This window comes from Thamnophis elegans, chromosome 4 (assembly GCF_009769535.1).
Source record: "Thamnophis elegans isolate rThaEle1 chromosome 4, rThaEle1.pri, whole genome shotgun sequence".
NCBI lineage: Eukaryota > Metazoa > Chordata > Lepidosauria > Squamata > Colubridae > Thamnophis > Thamnophis elegans.
Genome location: NC_045544.1, coordinates 117,058,873 through 117,086,633, shown reverse-complemented (window position 1 = coordinate 117,086,633; position 27,761 = coordinate 117,058,873). Strand labels below are relative to the sequence as shown.

General features: G+C 43.2%; 1 protein-coding gene and 1 long non-coding RNA gene across 2 annotated transcripts in view; both read left to right on the top strand.

The window, feature by feature from the left end:
* Positions 1–2,119, top strand: part of LOC116507160 — a 73,282-nt gene extending 71,163 nt beyond the window's left edge. The window contains exon 7 of the long non-coding RNA XR_004255166.1: positions 619–2,119. This is a non-coding gene — a long non-coding RNA (uncharacterized LOC116507160). The remainder of the gene's footprint in view (positions 1–618) is intronic.
* Positions 2,120–6,165: 4,046 nt separating this feature from the next.
* Positions 6,166–23,584, top strand: NSUN5 (NOP2/Sun RNA methyltransferase 5). Its single transcript, XM_032215108.1, has 10 exons — positions 6,166–6,356; positions 8,586–8,708; positions 9,970–10,141; positions 10,681–10,789; positions 12,073–12,208; positions 13,643–13,758; positions 17,593–17,771; positions 18,447–18,651; positions 21,770–21,919; positions 23,381–23,584. The coding sequence occupies exons 1-10, from the start codon at positions 6,231–6,233 to the stop codon at positions 23,487–23,489; spliced, it is 1,425 nt and encodes a 474-aa protein (XP_032070999.1). The 5' UTR covers positions 6,166–6,230; the 3' UTR covers positions 23,490–23,584.
* Positions 23,585–27,761: the final 4,177 nt, after the last annotated feature.

Sequence of the window (27,761 nt, the reverse complement as noted above, 5' to 3'; positions counted from 1 at the left end):
AAAATTGTCTTCAATGAAACCGGTCCCTAGTGGTGGTGTAACTGCTGGCTTTGATGTACCATGAGGAGTGGAAGTTGAAGAAGATACCTTCCAAGGGGTTCCAAGATGACAAACAACAACCCAACACTCACATAGATCAGATCTGCTCACAATCTTTCTATCAAGGTATCCCACCCTTTCTATTTATATTAACTTTTGAATGCTCAAAGCACATGACACAAAACATATGCTTTGTTATATGCATCATAATTCCTAGGGCAGGCAAGTATCACTGCCTCTTTATATTGTACAAACTGAAGATCAATATTCAAGGATATCTAACTTTAGATAACGGTTCAGGACAGTGGTCTGAACCTATTTATTACCTGTAGGAAGTTTTTGCTGAAATTTCAGTCAAATTCTTCTAGGAAGAAGAATTATGATCCATCTTCATCCATAAATCACATCTTACTTAATTTCCATATTTTCTAAATCCATTAAAGTAGTCAAGATGTTCCTACCTTTTACAGTTGGGTGGCTCTTCTACCACCTTCCTTCTCTTGTAATCAGAGTATTTCTAGACAAAATGCTGTACATTACATTAAAGCGTCCTGTTGGTTAATTCTTTTACTATGGCAGATTTTGGACTTCTCCACCAAAAGTGACAAGAAAAGCGTCTCTGCCTTTAATTCTTTCGAACAGAGAGCTTCTGGAGTTGATGGCCCTCTGTTCAAGCAAAGATCTCCAGAAAACAAACTGCTGTGACCGCCCCCTTTTCAGTCATGTGCTTATCCTTGGCACTTGTAGAGGCAACTCCCAGCTACATCGCTGAATGACCAATGTATTCTTGGAAAATTGAAGATAAACAAACCCACACAAGTTTTTCCCTTGAAATGTTCACCTTGTAGAACAGATTTCCTTGTCCTATTCACCATAATATATGTAGATATTCATATGCCCTTTCTTAGTCCTCATCATATTTCTGAAATTTGACACTGAAAAGCCATACTGAATGACTTTGAAGGACTTTATGAATGATGAAAGACTTTAATGACCTTTCTTTAGATTTACATTTACAATATGTACATTCATTAATATCCCCATCCCCTTAACAAAAAACTTTGACATTATCAATCCTTCATATCTAGGATCTGCCTTTTGGCTTCGTAGCTTGGGTGGGTTTTAGCCAGTACGCACCGATACACCCCCGTTCATGAAATTTAGTGTGTCTTCTCATACCCATTCTTCCAGACGCCCCATATCGGAATACTCCCTCCCCTGGCCTGCCCCCTTGCTCACTTCCCCTGCCCGCCCAGTCACCACTTGCTCGCTCACCCCACCTGAACGCACTAGGCTTGCCCTGCCCAACCACTTCCTTTGCCGGAGCGGACGATTGGGAGAAGGCCACATGGCACGCGCTCCTTCTCTTTGACAGCCGCCTGGTTTCCAATGGGGTTGTGGGGGATAAATACATGTTTTTCTTCCCTCTGCATGGATTTTCCCCCAAATGGAAATGAGGCGGCTGTCAAAAAGAAGGAAGCACGGGCTTCTTCAACAGCTGAGGAAGGAACAGGAGCAGAGGACTCGCCCATCCCGCCAGGTTCCCTCAGGTCTCTGCGCCTCCCAGAAACAGGGGGTCAAAGGAGGGTCCCTCCCTTTCCTGGGATCCTCCAGGGAAGGGCCAGGGACCGAACTGGACCTCGTTCTGGCCGCCGCTTCTCTCTTGCTCTCCGTCGCAGGAGCCAGGCAGGACAGCGGGTGCTTGCGCAACCTCTTCCAGCGCCTTTGGTGCCTGAAGCCCACGGGGGCAGCCAATCTTGGCTGGCCTGAGCACCAGCCCTCCTTCACCCACAGCTCCAGTGCAGATGACCCCGGCACAGCCCCCGCTCACCCACCAGAGAAAGGCAAAGCCCCAGGAGAGGCGGGATGGTCAGTTGAGTCGGATTTGCAGAACTGAGGTAGGGAAGAAGATCGTGAGATGTGGAGCCACAGACTCCCCCCTTTCCCCCCACCCCACAGCTCACCTCCTTGGGTAGGACCAGGGAGCGCACGGGATGACTGGAGTTTGTGGCCAATTTCAAAGTGAATGGGGCTGTTTGTGACGAAATGGGACAGAGAACATAGAGGGATGCAAGGGAACATGGAGGTAGTCTAGTCCAACCCCTTCCCAAGGCAGGAGTCCTTATACTTCCTTCTCTTTGAGAGCTGTCAGTGGCAGACATGAGAGAAATGGTGTGTGTGTGTGTGTGTGTGTGTGTGAGAGAGAGAGAGAGAGAGAAATATAGAAAGAAAAAAGAGAAATAAAGAATGAGAAAGAAAGAAGGAAAAAGAAAGAAAGTTGGAGAGAGGGAGTCACAAGAAAGAAGGAAGGAGGGAAGGAAGGAAGGAAAGAAGAGAGAGAAAGAAAGTGGGGGAGAGAGACACAAGAAAGAAGGAAGGAAGGAAGGAAGAAAGAAGAAAAGAAAGGAAGGAAAGAGGAGAGGGAGAGACACAAGAAAGAAAGGAAGGAAGGAAGGAAGAAAGGAAGGAAGAAAAATAAAGGAAGGAAAGAAAGAAAGGAAGTTGGAGAGAGAGACAAGAAGGAAGGAAGAGAAAGAAAGTGGGGGAGAGAGACACGAAAGAAAAAAGTAAGGAAGAAAAAGAAAGGAAGGAAAGAAAGTTGGAGAGAGAGAGAGACAAGAAAGAAGGAAGGAAGAGAAAGAAAGAAAGAAAATAACTAGGGGAGAGAGACACAAGAAAGAAGGAAGGAAGAGAAAGAAAGTGGGGGAGAGAGACACAAGAAAGAAGGAAGAAAGAAAGAAAGAGGAAGAGCAAGGAAAGAAAGAAAGAGGGGGAGAGAGACACAAGAAAGGAAGGAAGAAAAAGAAAGGATGGAAAGAAAGAAAGAAAGAAAGAGAGAGAGACACAAGAAGGAAGGAAGGAAGGAAGAAAGAAAAGAAAAAGAAAGAAAGAAAGAAAGAAAGAAAAAGAAAGAAAGAGAACTTATGATTACAATTGAGCTCAAAATTTTGGTTGCTAAGCAAGAGCTTTGTTAAGTGAGTTTCACCACATTTTCCAACTTGGCCACTCCCTCCCGGTCACATGACTGCTAAGCCATTCCCACAAAACAGGCCACACCTACAGAATAGGTTCTAAAAAAAAATTGAAACCTATCACTGTTTCATAGAAATGCTTTTATATCCTTAAATAAGACTTTAATCATATAGGAGCTCCTGATGCTCTATCCCAGCCTTCCCTGACTTGGTGTGTTAGCCTGAGTTTGTCATTGCTGAACATTTGGGGATTTGGCTCATGTATACTGTATGCATAGGTTTTATCTAAGGCACCGATCCCAATTACATTGAATGACTTCTTCCTTTCCTTTGTATCAGGGGTGGATTTCTGCTGGCATTACCGCCGGTTCGCTGGGCATACCGTGTTGCACACATGCTGAACACACAATATTGTTCTGCACATGCACAGAACATTAAAAGAGTAAAAAACGTGTTGGCAATGCATGGGTGACCTGGGAACCAATTCAAGGCCATGTCCAACCAATTTGGCGAACTCTACCAATTTGGTAGCCAGCTGGTTCGGTGAATCTTATCGGTCCAGCAACCCAGTCACAATTTCCACTACCAGTTCACCCAAATTGGTGCCAACTGGTAGCACCCACCTCTGCTTTGTATGCTTTCAGCAGTCTTTCTGACTTTGAGGCAAGCCAAGGAATGTGAACCTTTGCTATTGGATTGGCAGTAGCAGAGGCATTGCTGACTATACTAGTGAAACGGTAGGCTGGGCATAGTGCTGCTAACTTGCATGTCCAGAGTCAGGAATATATGCGAGAGGAACTTTGATTCCAAGTGTTTATCACTGGCAAAATTCCTTTGGTAGTTGCTAGCAACTTTTAAATTCTAATACAGGATTCAGGAGCATCCATAAAATGGGTCCAGAAAATAAAGACAATAGCCTGATGTGAAATGTAATGTAGCTCTTATTAATTGTTAATTTTGCTCAGGAAGCTGCAGGGAATTACTTTGTCTTTAAAACATGTTTCTCTCTTTTCACATTCAGGGAAATATAATATTCTGCCTTTTCAATATTTCCTAGGATATTTCATTTTTCTAGGAAAGGGCTCGGTGCTAACTTTCTACAGGCCAATTCAGCAACCAAGGTAAACATGTTGTATCCAAAAGCCCTTCGGTTGCCCATGGTTAGTATTTCATTTTTTTAAAAAAAAAAATCAGAACAGAGCAGAATAAAAATGGGGCAAAGAAGATACTTTAAACATCAAGCAACATGAGCCGCTGCTGCTAGTAGCATCCTTTTCCCCGAAGAGGCCTCAGACTCAGAAGCTTTCTAAAATTTGAAATGAATACCTGAAGATTTCCTTGTCCCGGATAGTTAGATTGGTCATATTATGCCTCTATTTTGATCTGTTCTTTTCCCTCATATATTCAAAATAAAAGACATGTAAAAATGAAATATTGAAAAGGCAGAATATTATATTTTCCTGGATGTGAAAAGAGAGAAACATGTTTTAAAGACAAAGTAATTCCCTGCAGCTTCCTGCCCATCTCCCTTTGTCAATGGGCCATTAAGATGCCCAAGACAATCTATTCTACATAATAAAGAGATTTCCCCTTGAGCTGATGGGATTAAGGCATGATAGTATTTGCCTTTTACCCAACTCGACACATGGCATCTGGGAATTCAATCAAATTTGGGATTCGAAAAACAGCCTAGATAGTTGCCCCTGCATGACCTCATGGGAGTCTGACAACCAGTCAGAATACATTTCTTACACAGGAACAGGAAACAGAAAGGTGGGGCCGAACAGATTATAAAAAAGCCAACAAAGCCCTTCCTCGCTCTCTTCTTCTCCACCAACATTGAAGCATGTGATCACCTTTTCTGTTCAGGACTCAAGCCATGTGGCCCTGTCCACCATTAAACCATCTTTCCAAGCAGCCTCCATGTCTCCAGTGTCTTTTTCCCCACTTGGAGCCGAACTCAGAAGGACATTTCTTATACCAGACCTATTTACTGATTTGAATTGTAAACCAACACATTAAAACCATGACAAACAACAAACACCTAACCAAGGTGATCACTGAAGAGCCACTGCATGTCAAAAAATCAGAACAACATTAAAGATAATAATTATAGGTTCCCCTTCCCCACAGTGCAGTCAAGTAATACCTCTACGGTTATTGAAGGTGACATAATTTGTATTTAAACCTGGCCTATTTTCTCACATAACTTTGTATGCAAGAGGAAGGAACTGGTCAGTTTTCCAGGCAATAAAAATAAAAACAATTAAATATAATAAATACAAAAAAAAGTAGAGGCATGCATAAGTGCATCTGCGTGCTTAACATCCTTGTCCTACTGTCCCCATTTATTTGTACCCATTTCCTGTGTTCTTATTCATTTTTATTCTTATTCCTGTTATCTTGTACATGAGTGACAAACTAAATAAATAAATATTTTTTGTCTGAAGACACCCCTCCTGCTCCATCATCCTGGCTCTGGGGTAAGGCAGAGTAGCAATGTTTGAACATATCCTCCTATTATAAGTTGTGAATTCAGTCAAGATATTGCAGCCCAACATCCTGATATTTCGATAAAGGAGAATAGTTGTACTTCACGGTTGAAATGAGGGACCCTTGGTTGTTTTCTCACAGACGTTTTATTCACCAAACTGGATAGCATCATCAGTGATGTTTATGGCTGCATTCCCACTGAGGGGGACCAGATCTGATGGCCTCTAGATGGGAACCAAGGAACACAGAAAAGAGAACACGCCAAGTCTTTAGTGCCATCTATGGGCTTGATTCTTGTAACCAGTGCTGATAGCCTTACATCGGGGGATTTCCAAACTTGGCAACTTTTAAGGCTCGTTGAACTTCAACTCCCAGAATTCCCCAGTTCCAGTTGGCAGAAGTGAGAGAACTCGGCACGGTTCTCCGAATTGATTTGTCTTTCACTCAGCGTTTCTTTAAGGCAGAAAGAAGTCTTCAACTTGGCAACTTAGACTTGTGGACTTCAATTCCCAGAATTCTCCAATTCTTCTTAAAGATGCCAAGTTCGGGGACCCCTGCTTTAAGCTGACCCTTGTTTTTTACGTTCTACGTAAAAACGACGTAAAAACGACGGTAGCATAGCTCTAACGAAAACCTCCCCTGCGTTACGCACGCGCAGTTCATTTCCTTGCTGAACGCGTGCGCGCCGGAGGCTCCCAGAGTCCGGATCCAAACAACCCGAGGAAGATGCGGCAGCGCAAACAGGGAAGCGGCGCGGCGTTTGGTCTTTATGGTGTCGCTGCTTCTATCCTGGCAAAACTGGAGCGTCGGGAAGGTTCCCTTAAGACCCTCGTCTATGGCAGTCACTTCCCGGCGAGTTGACGGTCTTTGCACAATTTACAGTTAAAAAAGTAATGGGGGGAGGGGGCGGAATAGATCCTCCACGTGTGAGGATAACTTATCTTTTTATTCCTAGCTACAGACACTGCGGGACGACAGTTAGCTTCGTGTATACGTGTGTGTGTTTTAGGAAGATTCCTTTGAAGGAGTTCAATGAATATTTTGAGTGTCATTTAAAAAGATATGTTCTTCTGCTCAAAACGAGGACAGATGATGCAAAAATGCATTGGATATACAGTAATATGCCTATCGCAGATTAACAGTGTCCTCGAATCAAACTGGGCACTTGGTAATATTATGCAGTTTCTTGGCCCAGTACAGATGTAGTTTGCATTGAACTCTTCCAGGGTATTTTCAGCTTCTCTGCATCCTCTACAAACTTGTAATTCCTTGGTAGTCTCCCATTCCAGATGTAAACCAGTCCAGCCCTGTTTAGTCATAGTTCAGAAAAGATCAGGTGCTGCTGTGTTGACAAACACTCATTTACTATAGCTAACTCAACCATAGTTTACTTTATGGAATTAATCAATTTCCCCAAATTTGCACAATACTCGGAATAAAATATTTACTATCCATAGTACTTACAGACTGAAGTATGGTAGTTTCTTTTTTATTCAAAACATTGCACAATTTGAACCCTTGTTTTAAAAGACAACTGCGTTAATAATTTCATGTGATTAAATATATGCCAGTTAATAGGGACTCTGAAGAGCCAGGTAGATGATCCAACCTGGTCTTCGGGTCTTCTAATTGTGTATGCATCAACACTACAATTGAATCCATAATTTGTGTCTAATAGGCTGCTTCTCAAAAAGGGCTTGGCATAATGTGTCCAAAATATAATTTGAGCCTGGTTATTATACCTCATGTGAGAATTCTGGGTTGGTTTGTTCAGTGATGCTTTGTTTTGTTGTTGTTCCTGGCTATCTGTGGTATTTTCCAGAACTTTGTCCAGCACCAAAATTCAAAAGTGTCAATACTCTTTCTGTCCTGTTTTTTTTTCAAAGTCCAACTTTCACTTGCACTATTCTGATCTTTCTAGATTTCGACAAATCACAGCATCTGAATATCTTTTTAAGGTCTTCATGGCTGCTGTACCAAGTGCTAATCTGTGGTTCATTTCTTGGTTGACTGGCTTGTTCCTTTGCTGTTGATTGATACTACAAAGCAGAACTATCTATAACTTCACTATCTTCATTGCCAACTAGGTTCTGGTTGCTGTAACTGTTGACATGAGTTTTGTCTTATTTATATTTAATTCTCCTCATCTTCTTTATATTAATCTTTAAGGGAGATGGGCGGTTCAAAATATGAAAGGTTAAAAAAATAAATAACGTTAATCCTGTTTTTTTCACTTTCACTAATTTTCCTTACAAAAGATTGCAGACTATTTGATGTAAGGGTTCCGAGTAAGACCCCAATGAAAGAAGACTCCGAGCCTTGAGTTTCCCCAAAGTTCCATTTTATTAGAGATGTCATATTGGCACATCTGGGAAAATCCAAATCTGAAAGCTTCCAGGTTTTCCCCACCCAAATAAAAGTTCAAGTCCCTGCCCCAGCACCCACACGTCAATCACATGATCCTCCCAGTTACATTATCGCAGCTGTAGGGCAAGATGGCCTTGACTCTCTCAGTAAAGAATGTTATTTTGACTATATATCACCCACATTCTGTATAATCCCTCCTCCTATTTTCCCACAGTAGAAAATATGGCAGGCCTTAAGGCCCAATGTAAAAGATGGCTTCCAAGTCTGACAGTTGCATTGTCAGGTATCAGAGTAGTATTATCAGCATTGATATTTTTTCTTCCCATTTTAAACACACACACACCCCTCATATGCTTAGCATATAGAATGAATAAATAAGGAGAGAGTATATAACCTCATCTCACTCCTTTGCTGACCTGGAGGCAGCCTTTTCTGTGATGTTCCATCTCGACTGTAGTTTTCCCAAAGGTTTGGGATTCCCATTTTGCTAAGGACATTCCATTGTTTTACAGTTTATTTTTGTCAGTATGTGAAACTAAAGATGCCGTGTGATAGTTTCCACAAACAAAAGTCTCCTTTTTTTTGGTATTGGTCGGTAAACTGGCCTGTTCCAATATGTTGTCCACTGTATGATCTTCCAAAATGTCGGCATTGTTTGCTTCGTATCGTTATCCATCCTCCTCATTCCACCAACAACATTCCTTCATTTTTCAGAATACACGGCTGCTCTATGCACTCGTTTCAGAAACACGTCGCTATTCTTCGGTACTGGATTCCATCATAGATGCTGCTGGTTTGTTCCGCGCTGAAAAAAAGCTGCAGCCACATCTGGCCAAGGTGAACAGTTGTGACCATTCCTTATGAGAAGGTTGAAGCCATTTTTTATACAATCTACAACTCCTTATTACCTGGAGTTGTTTTGCATTTGGTAACTGCATAGATCATTATATGCTTGGAAATGCACAATCAGCAGCTTGTAGGTGACTTCAACCCTGGGCTGCTCAGGTGGACAGGTTTGGGGGAATGAATGACAACAGGCCCCTTTTCTGGTACCTGATGAGAGTGGAACAACGAGATAAGGGAAAGTCCAACAATATGAATGGGGTGGAATGTAGAAAAAGCAAGCAATGTCAGTTGCTTTTTTTCTCTCTCTCTCTCTTTCGCTGAGCTCTCTTGCTTCTAGACCAACGATGGCGAACCTTTTTTGGCTCGTATGCCATAAGTGGGGGGAGCACAGGGGGGTCGTGCGTGGGCGTGCCGCACCCATAATGCAATGCACAACCCTCCCAGTGTGCATGCGTGCATGAGAGGCGCTCCCCCCCATTTTTTGCATGCTTTTTTCGCCCTCCCCAGGCTCCAGAAGCTTTATAGGAGCCTAGGGAGGGCGAAAACAGCCTCCCCATCCCCCCAGAGGCCCTCCGGAGGTTTCAGGGACCTTCAGGAGGTTTCCCTAAAGGCTCCGGAGGACTAAAAACAACCCTACGAGCAAACAGGAAGTCCGTTCCTGAACTTCTGGTTTGCCCGTAAGGCCGGATTTTCCTATCCGGAGGCTTCAGGCAAGTTCCTGAAGCCACTGGAGGGCCTCTGGGAGGTGGGTGGGGGTGGAGGCATTTTTCCCAGCCCCCAGAAGCACTCTGCAGGCTTCAGCAGGGCTGGGGGAAGGCAAAAATGCCTGTTTTTGCAAAAAAGCCCAATTTTCTGGCTGTTTTTCGCAAAAATGGGGGCGTTTTTGCCTTCCCCCAACCATGCTGAAGCCTGCAAAGTGCTCCTGGGGGCCGGGGAGGACAAAAACTTTTTTTTCTTACTTACCTCTTCGAAATCTTGGTGTGTCTTATAGTCCAAAAAATACGGTAAATATATCATGACTCAAACAATGTTAGATGTGCCTTTCATTGCCTTCTTTCATTCTATCTTACTGATGTTTTCTTACTTCCTTGCTGATGCTGTCCAGGTGTGGCCTATGCATCTTCTTAAAAAAGCTTTCCTGGATACACTACAGCTGACATCTCCTCAATCCAGTCCAGCTGGATGCAGAGCCAGATGTTCCACTCTTAGGTTCAGATCCAAGCTATTTTCCCCTGCTCCTCTCCTTTCTTAGGTGTTGGTATATGACTTACTCATTGGCAAGGGACTTCATGGTGGAGGACGTGGGAAGGTCCTGGTATTGAAGCATCATGCGCGTCTCCAGGCTGAGCTTGCCCGCTTGAAGGTCCAGAAAAAAGTGAGCCGCAATGAAGATCTTCTGCCACCAGCTGGAGACTCTGACAAAGGTAGATGCTTAGAGTTTTTGGAAGAGGTCAGAGGGTCAAATTTAAATAGATGGCAGTGTTGCATCAGCTGCAACTGAAAAAAAAATAGGAATAAAAACTGCAGCTTTTGGAAAGCCTGTCTAAAGTGTTTGGCCAAATTGTCTCTTGGCAGCAGTTGTGCAGGCTTCAATGCTCTCTGTCTGCAACTAAGGACAGCTAGTCAGCCAGCCGAAGTTGGATTTGCGTATTATGTTAAATCACCATGAGACGTATTTGGTTTGGCTTCATGGGTTGTGTGAACCAACCATTAGGGTTCATAAAATACGATTTATGAGTTACTGTGCTGACTGAACCTTACTCAGGCCATGATGAGACAAACTAAATATAATGTGTGAACCAGGGTAATGCCTATGGACAGTTTTCTTACAACCTCTATTCTGGCTATGTGAGATGTTGTTCTTGCGGGATCAAAATGGGTACAAAAGACAAAGCAGTTACACATTATGGAAAACCCAGGAACTCGATTTTCAGAAGATCCCTGTCTCTTTTTCCCCCACCAGCACTTCAGATGCCGCGCTATGTCCGAGTGAATTTATTGAAGACATGTGTGGATGATGTCGTTGATTACTTCAAGCGCCAGGGCTACTCTTACCAGGGCAAAGCAGCCCGGTTAGTTTAGCCTTCTCCAACTTCTGCTCCATATCTCAGGAACAGGCAGGCTCTCTGTCTGCAGACTGTAGTGTTGCAAACTTTTCGGGAATCCCAATTGCTCACTGTTCCTCATGCTCAGCCCCAAGGAAGAGACTGAAAGCATCCCTTTTCATTCTGGCATATCTGCAGCTTATCCTAAAAAAAACCCCAACTAAGTAGAGTCCAGCCTGGTTACAATGGATGAGACACACAACCAGGAAATGCGAGGACTTTTAGACTAGAGCAAGTGTGTCAAACTCAAGGCCTGTGGGCTGGATCTGGCTCGTGCGATGCTTAAATGTGGTCCTCAGAGGCGGCCTGGAAATCGGCAAAGGACAGGCCTGCGGTGACTCTGGCAGCCAAAATAGAGCATGGGGGTTCATGTGGCCCCCCGTGCGTTGTTTTTTGGCCTGGGCAACCTCCTGCAGCACTCTGCTGGCCAAAATGGAATTTGTGTGCCCCCTGTGCCCGATTTTGGCTGGCAAGGTGCTGCAGGAGATGTCAGTCCCATCTCCCTCACCACCACCCCTCCATTCTGGTCAGAACTACAGTGCTGATCCAGCCCTTAAAGAAATCCATTTTGACACTCCTGGGCTAGAGGGATTTTGAGAAACAACCCAGAAATAGGCAGTGGCACATCACGGTCAGACCACTGGCAAGGAAACAACATAGATATGCCTGTGTAGTAATTGAGGCAAATTTGGCTTGAAGGAGATTTACTGTCTATGCAGATTGTCAGTCATCCAGGTTACAGTTGTCCCAAAGATGCTTTTTTCAAGAGACCACTGGGCTTCCTTGTTTTTCTTTGAAGATGTTTCGCTTCTCATCCAAGAGCTGAAGAAGCTTCTTGGATGACAAGCGAAACATCTTCCGAGAAAAACAAGAACGTCCAGTGGCCTCTTGAAAAAAGCATCTTTGGGACAAGGAGACTTACGTTTGTTTTAAAAGTAGCTTGTGGATTACTAGCTATAGTTAAGATGAGTTTACCCCAGTAAGGGTAACATAAGATGCTCCAGTTGGCCTCCTTACTCCCTTTTGGGCCAGATTGAAAGAGGAAGAAAGATTTGGGGTCGGGGGTGGTGGGGATAGTTTCATCCTCATAGTACAAAAATAGATCAGGTACATTTGTGCTTGTTATTATACATCTGTTTGTCCAAGTCTCACCCCCCTGCTCTCTGGCTCTGCACATCTGGGAGGAGAGAAGTTTTTTTTAATTTGGGGAAGAAGCAACAGCTTTCCATCTTTATTTCTATCATTTTCAGTATGGAGGAAGCGATCTTATCCAGGAAGAAATTCCTGCTGGACCTCCATCTTCCTGACCTGCTGATCTTCCCTCCTCAGACAGACCTTCATGAAAACCAGCTCTATCAGGCTGGGCATATCATTCTCCAGGACAAGGTGAGTGAGGCTGGGATAGGACACAGTGGCCTGAGGACTTCTCCACCTGGACCAGAGGGAAGGGCTGGTGGATCTGCTTAGCTGGCAGCTGACCTGCCTTGATGAAATTGCCCAACACAGTCAGACTCTTTGATGGCCTCCCTCTTCCTTCCAAGTGCAGCTTCTGGCCTGTTTCAGGCTTTTAGGCTTTATACTACGGTTTTGAAATGGTTCCTATTTCATCTTGGCAGTTCATATCCCGCTCAAGGTTGACTCAGCCTTCCATCCTTTCGAGGTGGGTAAAATGAGGACCCAGATTGTTGAGGGCAATAGCTAACTCTGTAAACCACTTAGAGAGGGCTATAAAACTTGAACATTGGGCACTTTCTAACAAAATGAAATTCAATGGTGAAAAAACTAAGGTTCTACATTTAAGCAAGAAAAACAAAATGCACAGGTACAATTAGGTGGTACCTTGCTCAAGAGGGATCTTGGAGTCCTAGTGGACAACCATTTAAATATGAGCCAGCAGTGTGAAGCAGCTGCCAAAAAAGCCAACACAGTTCTAGGCTGCATAAACAGGGATAGAATCAAGATCACGTGAAGTGCTGATACCACTAGTAATGCCTTGGTAAGGCCACACTTGGAATATTGCATCCAGTTTTGGGTGCCACGATGTAGAAAAGATGTGGAGACTCTAGAAAGATTGCAGAGAAGAGCAACAAAGATGATTAGGGGACTGGAGGCTAAAACATATAAAGAACAGTTGCAGGAACTGGGTATGTCTAGTTTAATGAAAATAAGGACTATGATAGCAGTGTTCCAATATCTCAGGGGTTGCCACAAAGAAGGGGGAGTCAAGCTATTCTCCAAAGCACCTGAAGGCAGAATAAGAAATAATGGATGGAAACTAATCAAGGAGAAAAGCAACCTAGAACTAAGGAGAAATTTCCTGACAGAACAATTAATCTATGGAACAACGTGCTCCAGAAGTTGTGGATGCTCCAACACTGGAAGTTTTAAAGAAGAGATTGGACAACCATTTGTCTGAATAGTATAGGGTTTCCAGCCTGAGCAGAGGGTTGGACTAGAAGACCTCAAAGATCCCTTTAAAGTCTTGATTCTATTCTATTCTATTTTAATCTATTCTAAAAGCACTGTTCAGCGGTATATAAGTCTAAGTGCTATTGCTATCGCTCTCACTTTTCATTTTGTCATAAATTCTCCAGGTGAAATACATACACGTCAGCTTAGCCTTAATAGGCTGTTTACTTGCCAAAAAAAGATAGAGACTTTTTTTTAAACTACAGGCATGAATGTAGTGGGCGTTAAATGTTTCTTGACAATATGTTTGAGAAGCTGCTATTGAGGATGGGGAATATGGAAAGAGGGTGGCGGGCCTGCCATATGTGGATAAGTATGCATTTATCTCAGGTGTGTGTATTTTAACCCTAGGCCAGTTGCCTCCCAGCCTTTGTCCTGAACCCCACTCCAGGGTCCCAGGTGATTGATGCCTGTGCTGCTCCTGGCAACAAAACCAGCCAGCTGGCTGCCATCATGAAGAACAAAGGGTAAGGGAAAGGAGGGGCAAACCCAAATGTTTTAGGCAGCATTGTAGGCTACAGAATCCTCTGTGGTAATTCACAGCACAACAGTAATTTCTGCAAAGATCCGAGTGATGAGGATAATGTAGCCAAAGTAGCATTTGCATTAGGCTCCCAGAAAGATCTGGAATAGATTTTGGGAGCATCTGTTCTCTAGGTTTACATGGTATTAGCAAGCCCCTCCCTTGCCCCCCAATTTTCTCCTCTCATCTAGTCAATTTTGCAGATCTAATTGGTGAATTGAAGGTTACTCCCTCTGATGCTGCTTAACATTACCGTATTTTTCAGAGTATAAGACACACCTTTTTCCCTAAAAAAAAGAGGCTGAAAATCTGGGTGCATCTTATACACTGAATACAGTATTTTTTGCCTCTGAAACCCCACCCCCTTCACCAAAAGCCTTTAGGAGGCTTGTAGAGTGCTCCTGGGGGGCTGGGGATGACAGAAATGAGCAAAATATGGGCCATTTTTTACTCAAACCCCACCCCCCCAGCACTCTACAAGCCTCCTAATGGCTATTCATGCCCTTTTTTGGAAAACAATATGGGCCCATTTTCACGAAAAACGGGCCATTTTGGGGAGATCTGTAGAGTGCAAAAACTTTTTTTTAAAAATTTTGCCTCTTCAAAACCTTGGTGTGTCTTACACTCCAGTGTGTCTTATACTCTGAAAAGTACGCTAAATTTCATCCCAGTTGCAAGTTGATATTTTTTTTTACACAAAAGAAACACTTGTGGTTGACTGGTATGAGAAAGGACAATTTCTCTGTATTCTTTAAATAATATTCAACTATTTCCAGTTATGTTGAAATTTACATTATTATCTGAAATATGCTAGTGATTTTTGTAGAAACTATGGCATACTGTCATATATATTACAGTATTTTTTCTTTACTCCCAAATTTGCAATTTCCATTCGTAATTTATTTTGGGGGATTTTAGGTGAGAAACCCTGAGATAACTCTGCTTGGCTAAATAAGTTGCTCCACAATTTGCAGTTGTTTGCTTAGTATTAAACTATGATCACAGTTTAATTCATGTAAATAATCATAGTTATGCAAAACAGCCTCTCCCCAAGAAATTCTTAAACAAAAAAAAATTATCTATCTTACCTGCCTCTTAAAGTACTGGATGAAACACTTGTTTTGTAATATTCAAATGTTTGTGAAAAAATCACTGGATTTTGCTAGCGGTTTTAAAAATGTACCAAATAACACATAACATTTTACTTGTTTATAAATGACACATTAAGAGCATTAATTCAAATCTGGGTTTGCTAAGAAAGTTGCTTAAATTTAACATCTTCTTCAATTTTTTTTTACTGTGGCCTCAACATTTCTAGAAAGTTTACTTTTGTATTCTAGAGGGGCTTGTGACTATAGTTGGATTCACACAAATCATTCTAAAATGTAATATGAATTTTGTTTTTAATTGGCTTAGTACCGTATTTTCACGACCAAAAGCCGCACCGGATTATAAGCCGCAGTATCAATTAACGTTAATTTTTCAAACTTTTTCCACATATAAAGCGCACCGGGTTATAAGCCGCACGTTTCCCGACGCTTCTGGACATCTGTTGCAGTCGTGAGGAGCGGAGAAGGTTCTTGGCGCTCCAGGAAGCCGCGAAAGCAGCTGGGGGAGGCGCACGGCTTGGTTTATCCTCCCTGGACGTCGCAGCAGCAGCCCCAAGCGCACCGAACTCTGTGTTTTTTGCAAGAGCAGCACACCCCGATGCGAAAAACACAGAGTTCGGTGCGCTTGGGGCTGCTGCTGCGACGTCCAGGGAGGATAAACCAAGCCGTGCGCCTCCCCCAGCTGCTTTCGCGGCTTCCTGGAGCGCCAAGAACCTTCTCCGCTCCTCACGACTGCAATAGATGTCCAGAAGCGGCTTTTGGGGCTAATGGGGATTGGATTTCCAGCTCGATAGCCCCTGCCGCTTCTGGACGTCTATTGCAGTTGTGAGGAGCCGAGGAGAGTGTGGAGAAGAGTGCGAAGGTCCAGGCCCGGAATATGGCGTGGATATCATCGGTGCGATCAGGGAACGAGTGGATTCTCTCCGCTGTTGGGTGATAGAAGCTCCCTGTGCGCGGCTGACAGGAGCGTATTCGGGTTGGTCGAAGACCCCCTCCTGTTAAAACAGTTGGATATGCGCGATCGTCTACTTACGGTCGTGTGTGTGTGGGGTGGGGGGTGGAGTGGGATTTGCATTGGTTCCGTTGCCCATTGTACGCGCTAAGGACGCGGGTTGAAACTCGAGTTACCTCGGGGTAGGTAGACGCGTATTTAGACTGGTGTTTTTAATTCGCTGTGTCCGCGCGTGGTGTGTTTTGCTCGCGCCCCACCGCGGTTAAAATAATTCGCTGGATACATTACGTTAGGTTTTCTTCCCCATCTGTGTAGGAGACTGCCCTCGTTGGGTGTACACACACATAGGTAGTTGGAGAATATGTTTGTGCACGCCCTGCCGATAGGCTGCCTGGATCAAAGGAGTGTATTTTTGTCGCTTCTTCGGTGGTGTGGGTTCCATTCATCGATTTCCCTCTGGGTCGCCCGTTCGGTTTCCGAGGCGACTGATGATCCCTGCCAATCATTCCACCACCGCCCCGCCATGCTCTTCGCCCTCTTTACACTGCCCAGTGAATCATGTTTGCCTTCATGCCGCACAAGCCATCGTGAAAAGCCCCACACGGCGACGGCTTTGCTCCCAAGCCTTGCTTGCCTTCCCAGGTCTGCGCACGAGTAAGCGGTTGTCTGTCTGGCTTCATAGCTCCAAGACTGACATCCGCCAGGCAGGGATTTGACGTGACTGTTCCCTTCACTGAATTCCTTTCGCTAGCCAGATTTTGCTTTTCTGACTGACCATTTGGGGCTTTGGGGATCTTTGGTTTGCCTGTGTGTGCATGTGGGTAAACAAGGCACATGGAAGAAGAGAGGTTGCTTATGAAACGTGGATACGGAATCTGAATGTGAATCTACAGGATTTCCAGCTCGATAGCCCCTGCCACAGAGAAAAACTCTGTGTTTTTCGCATCGGGGTATGCTCTTGCAGCACACCCCGATGCGAAAAACACTGAGATCGGTGAGTTTGGGGCTGCTGCTGCGACGTCCAGGGAGGAGAAACCAAGCCGTGCGCCTCTCCCACTGCTTTCGCGGCTTCCTGGAGCGCCAGGAAGTCGCGAGGAGCGGAGAAGTGTGCGAAGGTTCTTGGCGCTCCAGGAAGCCGCGAAAGCAGCGAAAGCAGCTGGGAGATCTTTTTCCACATATAAAGCGCACCGGGTTATAAGCCGCACTGCCGGTTTTGGATCAAATTTTAGGATTTTCAGTGCGGCTTATAGTCGTGAAAATACGGTATGTTGCATGAATGCAGTTTGCAGTTATTGCAGATTGTGGATTAATACTGTGTGTGAACCCAGCCAGTTGAGTATTTTCCAGTTGAGTATTTTCAGCAGTTTAATGACAAAAGTAACTATTAGCTGCAAAACTACCATTATCCTTGGTAATATTGCCCCTTGATACCCTCCAGACAGAGGGATGAATTTTGAAGTAGTAAGCTTCCAGTCTTTGTGGATCTCAGGATGAGGTAGATCTCATTTGATTCTTCCAATTAGAAAGCAAAAATTCCAAGAAGCCAGGTTAGAGAAAATAGATCCTGCAGATGACTAAGCTTTGGATAAACCTTGGAGAGGAAGAGCTGCTTGTGGTGAAGTTATTGTTTTTCACCTTTCTTTCCCGTGGAGGTATCTGATTTTATACTCATGTGTCCATCACCACTCAAAACATCCTTCTGTCTCTTGAAATGCAGGCGCATCTTTGCCTTTGATTTGGATGCCAAGCGGCTGGCCACCATGAGCACTATGTTGGTACGGGCAGGGGTCGCCTGCCATGAGCTGGCACACCAAGACTTCTTAGCAACAGATCCCACTGACTCCAAGTACAGCAAAGTGAGATACATTCTCTTGGATCCTTCCTGCAGTGGCTCAGGTGAATAAAGGGTGGCGGTGGATTTCCAGCTGGGACTTACATTAAATACAAGCTTATTAGGAAAATGGATGAGAGACCATCAAGGTATATCAAAGAGCCAGTGGGGTGCAGTGGTTAGAGTGCAGTACTGCAGGCTACCTCTGCTGATCACCAGCTGCCAGCAATTTGGCAGATCGAATCTCACCAGGCTGAAGGTTGACTCAGCCTTCCATCCTTCCAAGGTGGGCAATAGGGCTCTTAACACTCTGAAGCCGTATAGAAGTGCTATTGCTATATTTTTCTGCAGCCTGGAATTGGAACAGTGAAGAGTATCCTAAAAGCCATACGTTGTGCCTTTTTATCTAAGATGGGAAGCTGACAGCTAATTCGAACAGTTGGAAATAGTTTTTAGGAAGAGGGCCATTTATGATTTGACTCTCAGATATAATGGTGATGTTTCCAGATTAAGCATGATAGAATGGGGCTGATCTGGGTTTGTATACATAGATTTACAAGTAAATTTTAAAAATGGAACGATATGGTTCCAGAGCCAAATTTCTATCTTTCCAACTAAGTAAAGACAGGTACTTTTAGGTAGGTATCAAAACTGAGAGCCCAATATATGCCAGTGTGCTGACTCCCTAGAGGCCAGGTTTCAACAGCTAATGGTGCATGTGATGTCTGTTTCTGTTGCAGGTATGGTCAACCGCCTGGCAGAGGAGGAAAGCACCTCCCTGCCTAATCGACTGCAGGCACTTGCTGGGTTCCAGCGAAAAATGCTGGCACATGCATTGCAGTTCCCTGCCCTTCAACGGCTGGTTTATTCCACGTGCTCGGTGCACAAAGAAGAGAACGAAGATGTGGTGCAGGATGTGTTGGAGCAGGAAGGAAGCGCCTTCAGGTATAAGAAGGTGGCTAAATCGGGGTCTGCCTTCCTGCAGCTGGTAGAGTTTGGGCTGCAAAGTGGAGTGGTTCCTTGCTAGTCCCAAAGGTGCTTTTTTCAAGAGGCAACTGGACTTCCTTGTTTTTCTTTGAAGACGTTTTGCTTCTCATCCAAGAAGCTTAGTTGAAGAAGCACTTTTGGGACAACCATGACATTTTGGTCGCCACGATGTAGAAAAGATGTAGGGACTCTAGAAAGAGTGCAGAGAAGAGCAACAAAGATGATTAGGGGACTGGAGACTAAAACATATGAAGAACGGTTGCAGGAACTGGGTGTGTCTAGTTTAATGAAAAGAAGGACTAGGGGAGACATGATAGCAGTGTTCCAATATCTCAGGGGCTGCCACAAAGAAGAGGGAGTCAAGCTATTCTCCAAAGAACCTGAGAGTTGAACAAGAAACAATGGGTGGAAACTAATCAAGGAGAGAAGCAATTTAGAACTGAGGAGAAATTTCCTGACAGTTAGAACAATTAATCAGTGGAACAGCTTGCCTCCAGAAGTTGTGAATGCTCCAACACTGGAAATCTTTATGATGTTGGATAGCCATTTGTCTGGAACGGTATAGGGTTTCCTGCCTAGGCAGGGTGTTGGACTAGAAGACCTCCAAGGTCCCTTCCAACTCTGCTATTGTATTGTATTGGGTGACTGGGAATCTCCATAATTGTCTTCCTTGCTATTTAAGGATTCCTGGAGGAAAGGACTGTATAAAGCTAGAAGTCCCTTGGAAATCCATATAGCTCATCCTCTTCATACGTGATGCCCTCCTGGAGTGTAAATCTACATTTGTTTCATGTTCCCAAACATAATCAAACTAACGGGATCTCTCCTCTGCTTTCATCTTGTTGGCAATTCATGACAAACACATTTGAAAGCAGCAATCTCTTTATCTTCTATGTTAGGGTTGGAGCCGTTGGGGACAGGAATGACATTTTTCAATTTTCATAGCCATTAAGAACCAAAGCTTCTTAGTTAAACACAATTCTTGGCAACTTCGGGGATATTCCGTGTAGATTCCTTGGCAGCAGCACAGCAGTACTTTGCTATGGCTGCTTTCTAGGATGATGGTTTGATTTCCCAGTCTAGAGGCTACCTGGTATTTCCTGGTAATAACAAGATCTGACCCTGCTTAGCTTTTGGAGATCAGCCAGATCCGTGATGGCAAACCTAGGGCACGCGTGTCAGAGGTGGCACCCAGGTCCCTCTTTGTGGGCATGTGCACTGTTGCCAGCTGCTCTTCCAGGTTCCGGCATATGCGTACCAGAATCTGGAAGAGAGCAGCTGTCTGATGTGCATACACGCGCCAGAACCTGGAAGAGCAGCTGACTGTGGCACGCATGCGCTCCGGCCAGCCGCTCTCTTCTGGGTTCTGGTCCTCCCGCACTTGCACGCCCCAATTTCGGCACTTGGTGCCAAAAAGGTTAACCATCACTGTGTCAGCTGCTGCCGTGCTGCTGATTAAGACGATTTTGAAAGATGGGAGTTTGCTTCCTGTGTGTGGCTGCAAAGATAGTAAGGCAGCCATATAGAAAGGACAGGGAAGCACTATGCGGAAGGTTGTTGAGAAGGTGGTGGCTCTCCAGCTTCAGCGTACCTTGGAGGAAGCTAACTATCTTGACCCCTTCCAGTCTGGCTTCAGACCCGGTTACAGCACAGAAACCGCTTTGGTCGCATTGACTGATGATCTCTGGAGAGCTAGGGATGGAGGCCATGCTTCCATCCTAGTTCTCCTGGACCTCTCAGCGGCTTTCGATACCATCGACCATGGTATCCTTCTGCGACGACTGCGGGAGATAGGGGTGGGCGGCACTGTCTTGCAGTGGTTCTCCTCCTATCTCTCGGACAGGTCGCAGTCGGTGTTAGTGGGGGGGCAGAGATCGTCCCTGAGGCCCCTAACCTATGGGGTGCCGCAGGGGTCGGTCCTATCCCCCCTACTATTTAACATTTACATGAAACCGCTGGGCGAGATCATCCGAAGGCACGGGATAAAATACCACCAATATGCGGACGATACACAGTTGTATCTGTCCGCCCCGTGCCAACTCAATGAAGCGGTGGACGTGATGAACCGGGGACTGGAAGCCGTTAAAGACTGGATGAGAGCAAACAAGCTGATACTCAACCCAGACAAGACCGAGTGGCTGTTGTGTTTCCCTCCCAAAAATTTGACCAACATACCATCACTCAGGCTGGGGGGGCAAAATTTATACCCCTCAGAAAGGGCCCGCAACTTGGGAGTCCTCCTGGATTCACAGCTAACTTTTGACCACCATCTCTCAGCTGTGACCAGGGGGGCATTTGCCCAGGTTCGCCTGGTGCGCCAGTTGCGGCCCTACCTGAATCGGGAGGCCTTCACAACAGTCACTCGAGCCCTTGTGATCTCTAGGCTGGAATACTGTAATGTGCTCTACATGGGGCTGCCCTTGAAGAGCATCCGAAGACTTCAGCTAGTCCAGAATGCGGCCGCGCGAGTGATCGTGGGCGCACCACGGTTCGCCCACATAACACCGATCCTCCGTGAGCTGCACTGGCTACCTGTTGGTCTCCGGGTGCACTTCAAGGTCTTACTCACCACCTATAAAGCGCTCCATGGTAGTGGATCTGGCTATTTGAGAGACCGCCTTCTGCCAATTACCTCCCTGCGTCCCATCAGATCGCATAGAGTTGGCCTCCTCCGTATCCCATCCGCCAGTCAGTGCCGACTGGCGACTACTCGGAGGAGAGCCTTCTCTGTTGCGGCTCCGACACTATGGAACAATCTCCCCGTGGAGATTCGTACCCTCACCACCGTCCAGGCCTTCCGCACAGCCCTCAAGAACTGGCTAGCCCGTCAGGCCTGGGGATAATCTTATTTTCGCCCCTCCCGAATGCTGAGTGAATGTTGAGTTTTACTGTCTAATTTACTTTGTGCACATCTCTTTTTGGTATTGTCCTACACTCCCCTTCCCTTTTTTGATTGTAAGCCGCCCTGAGTCCCCTCAGGGAAAAGGGCGGCCTATAAATAAACAAATCAAATTCAAATCAAATCAAATCAAATCACTGATTTCTGAAAGGCCTTCTCTGCTTTTCTTCCCTGGAGGTTGGTAGAAGTCCTGCCATCCTGGACCCCTCGTGGCTTACCTGTTTTTCCTGAAGCCAAGTGCTTTCTCCGAGCGTCGCCAGAAGAAACACTGACCAATGGATTCTTTGTAGCAGTGTTGGAAAGGAAGCACAAAGCATGTGCAGCAAGGTGAAAGAATGCTCTGCGTGTGTGTGTGCTGCACAGGCAGTCCTTGACTTACAACTGTTTGTGTAGTGACCATTAGACGTTAACAACAGCATGGACAAAACTGATTCAGGACCAGTTTTCACTCTCTATTGCAGCATCCCCAGGGTTATGTGATCAAAATTTGGGTGCTTGGCAACTGGCATGTATTTCTGACAGTTGTACTGTCCTGGGATCACCGTTTGTAATCTACCCAGCTGGCTTCTGGCAAGCAAAGTCCATGGGGGAAGCAAGATTCATTTAGCAACTTCATGATTCATTTAACAATTGTCATTTGTTTTACAACTGTGGCAAAAGTTGCAAAATCGGGCATAACTCACCAACTGTCTTGCTTAGCAACAGAAATTTTGGCTCACTGGTGGTTGTAAGTTAAGGATTACCTGTGTGCTATATAGCATAAATACTCTATATATGTTCTCTATGGTCTATAAGGTAAAGGTAAAGTTTCCCCTCGCACATACGTGCTAGTCGTTCCCAATTCTAAGGGGCAGCGCTCATCTGTTTCAAAGCCAAAGAGCCAGCGCTGTCCGAAGACGTCTCTGTGGTCATGTGGCTGGCATGACTACGTTACCTTCCTACCAAAGTGGTCCCTATTTTTCTACTTGCATTTTTACATACTTCCGAACTGCTAGGTTGGCAGAAGATGGGGCAAGTAACAGGAGCTCACTCAGTTACGCGTGCTAGGGATTCGAACTGCCCAATTGCTGACCTTTCTCATCGACAAGCTCACCGTCTTAGCCACTGAGCCACCGTGTCCCTTATGCTCTATATTTCTGTGTTATTAACAAAAAGGCATGATTTCCACCTTTCAGAATGTTTTCAATGATTCTGGAGGCCAAATCTATGAAGTTTGTGGCTCTCTGCCCTCAACCCTGGCAACGGGATCCTACTTTTCACAATTGAGATAAACTTCAATGTATCTGTTTACAAACCTGCATTATGGGGTCCAAAAAGCCTTGTGCTAATCTTGAACGGGTCAGTCAGACAATAGACACAACGCACATAGAAACATAGGGTTTTTTTCCCCAGGTGCAGAGGTAATTCTGTCAAAGCACATCTTGTTAGGAAGAAACACTAATTTCCATGTAATACAAAACTCTCAAATGTTACAGACTGGAAACAAGATTTTATTTCTAGAAATAGGGAGCCAACATCCATCTGCCTTTCTTCCCAGTCAGTCATGGGAGAGTCCTGGGTCTAATTTCACATCGTCTCTGCACTAAAGTTCAATTTGCATAGCCAGAGATTCCCCTCAAGTTACTCCTTCTACTCTATGCATAACTTTTATCTCCAGAGTTCTGTTATTTTGCTTGATGGTTTTGCACCCTTTGAATCAAGTCTTAATATGTTTCAGATATTTAGGTCACAATTGCCTTTTGATTTATAGGAAATAAGCTTTCTGTTCTTTGTGGGTTTTGCTTGTAGTTCTGCAGTGCTGCTTTCGGAGGCTGACAGTAAATTAGAAACAAATCCCAATCCAGCAACCAGAAAACGAAAAAAGAAGAAGACACAAACGGCTTTTCCCAATAAGTGAAATTCTTCCACGGCTTATTGGTCTTTATCAATGGAGTTTGCAAGAGAAAAGGCCTTGGATGGAAATACGAGAAAATGTAATCTTTTTTTATTTTTCTTAAAAAAAAAAACAAACACAAATATATCATCATTTGTCAATCATTAAGACATTGAAATACAATTTTTTTTGTTGTGTGTACCCCTCCCTCCCTCCACCCCCCCATCCCCCCTCCTCCTTCCCCCCCCGACTTCCCAGAACCCGTACACGGTATGGATTTTTAACTAACACAGTCTAAAATCTATTGAGAAAAAAGAAATAAAGAAATTAATGACATTCTAGATTGAACTTAGCTTCTTCTTACTGAACTAACTTTTAACAGTTTAAATCATTTCTGATCTTAAGCATAGGCTAACTGGAATTTCTTAGTCCCGTATTTATTTTGTATATAGTCAATCCATTTTTTCCAGTCTCGTTTATATCTCTCATTTGAATGATCTTTAAGATATGCCGATATTTTAGCCATTTCAGCTAAGTTTGTTACTTTCAATGTCCATTCTTGGATTGTAGGCAAGTCTTCCTTCTTCCAATATTGCGCCACCAACAGTCTTGCTGCAGTTATCAGGTGCAGAATCAAATTGGTCTCTACCACTGTAAAATCAGTACATATACCTAGTAAAAATAACTGAGGAATAAACTTTATCCTTTTTTTAAAAACATTTTGCATGACCCACCATATTTTTATCCAAAATGCCTTAACCTTTTGACAGGTCCACCATATATGATAATATGTAGCATCGAGAGAACCACACCTCCAACATTTAGGCTGTACATTCGGATACATAGAAGCCAACTTTTTAGGATCTAAATGCCATCTATAAAACATCTTGTAAAAATTTTCTCTCAGATTTTGAGCTTGTGTAAATTTCACATTTCTTACCCAAATTCTTTCCCATGTATCCAACATTATTGGTTCCTCAATATTTTGAGCCCATTTTATCATACAATCTTTAACTAATTCTGTTTCCGAATCCATCTGTATTAATACATTATATATCCTCTTTATATGCATTAAGCTTTGATCTCTTATTTGTTTAAACAGATTATCCTCAACTTGAATAAAGCCAATTTTTTGATCTATTTTCCACCTAGCCTGTAATTGCCCATACTGGAACCATGTTTGAACTACCTTCTCCTCTTTTAATACCTCTAAAGATTTTAATTGTAATACCCCCCTTTCCGAGGTAAGAAGCTGTCTGTAAGTAAATCTATCCTGTTTTTGTGCTGTATTCATATTTTCAATTGCATGTCTAGGAATTGCCCACATGGGTATCTTGTCATTTAATTTATATTGGTATTTCTTCCAAACCCGCAATAAAGCATTTCTCAAAATATGACTTTTAAAGTTCTTATCCAATTTTTTGTTGAATAACAGGTAAGCATGCCAACCAAATACCAGATCGTGTCCCTCAATGTTCAATATTCTATCATTGGTTAAATGAATCCAATCACTAATTACAGATAATGCCACTGCATCATAATATAGTTTTAAATTAGGTAGTTTCAATCCTCCTCTCTCACGTACATCTTGCATTATTTTCATCTTTACCCTCGGCTTCTTTCCTGCCCACACAAATTTGTTGATACCCTTCTGCCATTCTAAAAGGTTCGCATCTTTTTTAAGTATAGGTAACATTTGGAAAAGAAATAAAAATTTTGGTAAAATGTTCATTTTCACTGCCGCTATCCTGCCCAGCAAAGATAAGTGCAATTTCTCCCATTTTTTCATCTCTGTCTGTATGCTATGCCAAAGTGGTTCATAATTATGCTTATATAATTTCCCATTTGAAGTTAAAATGTTAACTCCAAGATATTTGACTTTTTTAACTACCTCACATCCTAGCATCACTCCTAATTCTTCCTTTTGTTTAATATTCATATTTATAGCTAATATTTTGGTTTTTCCTAAGTTTATTTTAAAGCCAGACACTTGACCATATTGATTAATCGTATTCATTAAAACCATACTGGATTCCTGCGGTTGTTCCAATATTATGACCAAATCATCCGCAAAAGCGCGGACTCTATATTCTTGCTGCCTAATCTTGATCCCTTTTAAACCATCCAAGCCCCGTATTTTATTCAACAATACTTCCAAAGTTATAATAAACAATAATGGGGACAAAGGACAACCCTGTCTTGTACCTTTTCCAATTTGAAAAGAGTCTGTTAAACTTCCATTGACTATGATTTGTGCTGTTTGCTGTTGGTATATTGCTTTAATTGACTGTAAAAAATTATCTCCTATCTGCATTTTTTGCAATATCTTCAGCAGAAATTGCCAGTTAACTCGATCAAAGGCCTTCTCAGCATCCAAAAATATAAACGCAGCAGGGATCTGGTTGTTCTTTCCCAAATATTCTAATGCATTAATAATTAATCTGACATTACTTTTCATCTGTCTCCCTTGTATAAAACCTGTTTGGTCCGTATGTATCAATTGTTGAATGACCAACATTAACCTATTTGCTAATATTTTAGTAAAAATTTTATAATCTACATTCAGTAATGAAATGGGTCTATAATTTTTGGGTTGAGTAGTATCTTGATCTTCTTTGGGTATCAAAGATATAAACGCTGTCTTCCAAGATGGAGGGACTTTACCTTCCGTTTGAATCATATTAAATAATTCTCTAAGAGGTTCTACCATTTCTAACTGTAAATTTTTGTAGTAAACCGCTGTCAAGCCATCTGTACCTGGTGCTTTCCCTGGCTTTAATTGCTTAATTACCTGCAGGATTTCCCCCGAGGTTATTGGTTGATTCAATTTTTGCCTGTGTTCTTCTCTAACTGAAGGTATTTTCTCCTTGTCTAAATATTTGTCTATGTCTAAACCATTAATTTTATCCCCTTTATACAGTTCTGTAAAAAATTCCCAGAAAGCCTTTTGAATCTCTTCCTGTTGGAACACCTCCTTCCCTCTGTAAATCAGTTTAGATATATTTCGAGTTTTCCTTTTTTTCCTAATCTGATAAGCTAACCATCTGCCAGGTTTGTTTGCATTACAAAAAGTATTGTGTTTTGCATATAATAAATTAGTAGCTACCTGGTCAGAGATCAACATGTCAAATTGAGATTTTAATATGTTAATAGCTTCCTTAACCTTTGTATCGTCTGGTTTCCTTGTTAACTCCAGCTCTTTTCTCTTAATTTCCTCTTCCAGTTCTGTTCGTTTTAGCCCTTGCTTATTTCTATGTGTTTTATTTATATTCATCAAAACTCCTCTCATATACGCTTTGCTTGCATCCCATACAAATTCCATAGATGTACCCTTATTCATATTCAAAACAAAATATTCAGATAGTAATTTTTTACAATCATTAATATAGTTTTCATATCTAAATAAATTTTCATTCAGTCTCCAAGACCTTCTTGCCTGCACTACCCTTCCCAACTCCATCCAAACTGGGTTATGGTCCGAAAGGACTCTAGCTGCAATCTTTGTTTTCTTGACCCTAGGAAGCAAATCATTAGTGGTTAGAATAAAATCGATCCTTGAAAGGGATTGATGCCTGTCCGAGAAGAAAGTGAAGTCATATTCCTCTGCATTTCTTTCTCGCCAGATATCTCTCAATTCAAAATCATCCATAATGTCAAAGAAAGATTTGGGTAACTTTGCTCGCATCTTGGTATTTAGGCGGGAAATCTTCTTATCTCTCTTAGTATCTATCACTCCATTCCAGTCACCCAATAGTATACAGGAACTATAGTCCCACTGTACTAATTTAGCATGAAGATTTCTATAGAATCTATCTTGCTGTTGATTGGGAGCATAAATTCCCAAAAGTAATGTCTTTTTCCCTTCTAAGATTAAGTCTAAAGCAATATATCTTCCGAAGGGATCTGCTTCTATTAATTCAGCTTTCATATCTTTTCTTAAGTATACAACTATACCATTCTTCTTTTCCATAGCAGAAGCTGCAAAATGTTGACCAAGTTTTGAGTTGATCAAATATTTTTGATCAGTTGACTTGATATGAGTTTCTTGCAAACAAATTACATCGTTCTTAAACTGTTTAAGATAATGAAATATTTTCTTCCTCTTCTGTGGAGAGTTCAGTCCGTTGACATTCCATGTTAAAATCTTAGTTGTCATCTTTGGTTGGTTGAAGCATTTTTAGAGCTTCCTGCACGGCCTGTTTAACCTTAGGTCTAGCTCCTCCCACTGCTTCCAGATTTGTTGTTGTAGTTCCTTGATCGATGGCCGATGATTGTTGATGCTGTTGCCTCTTAGCT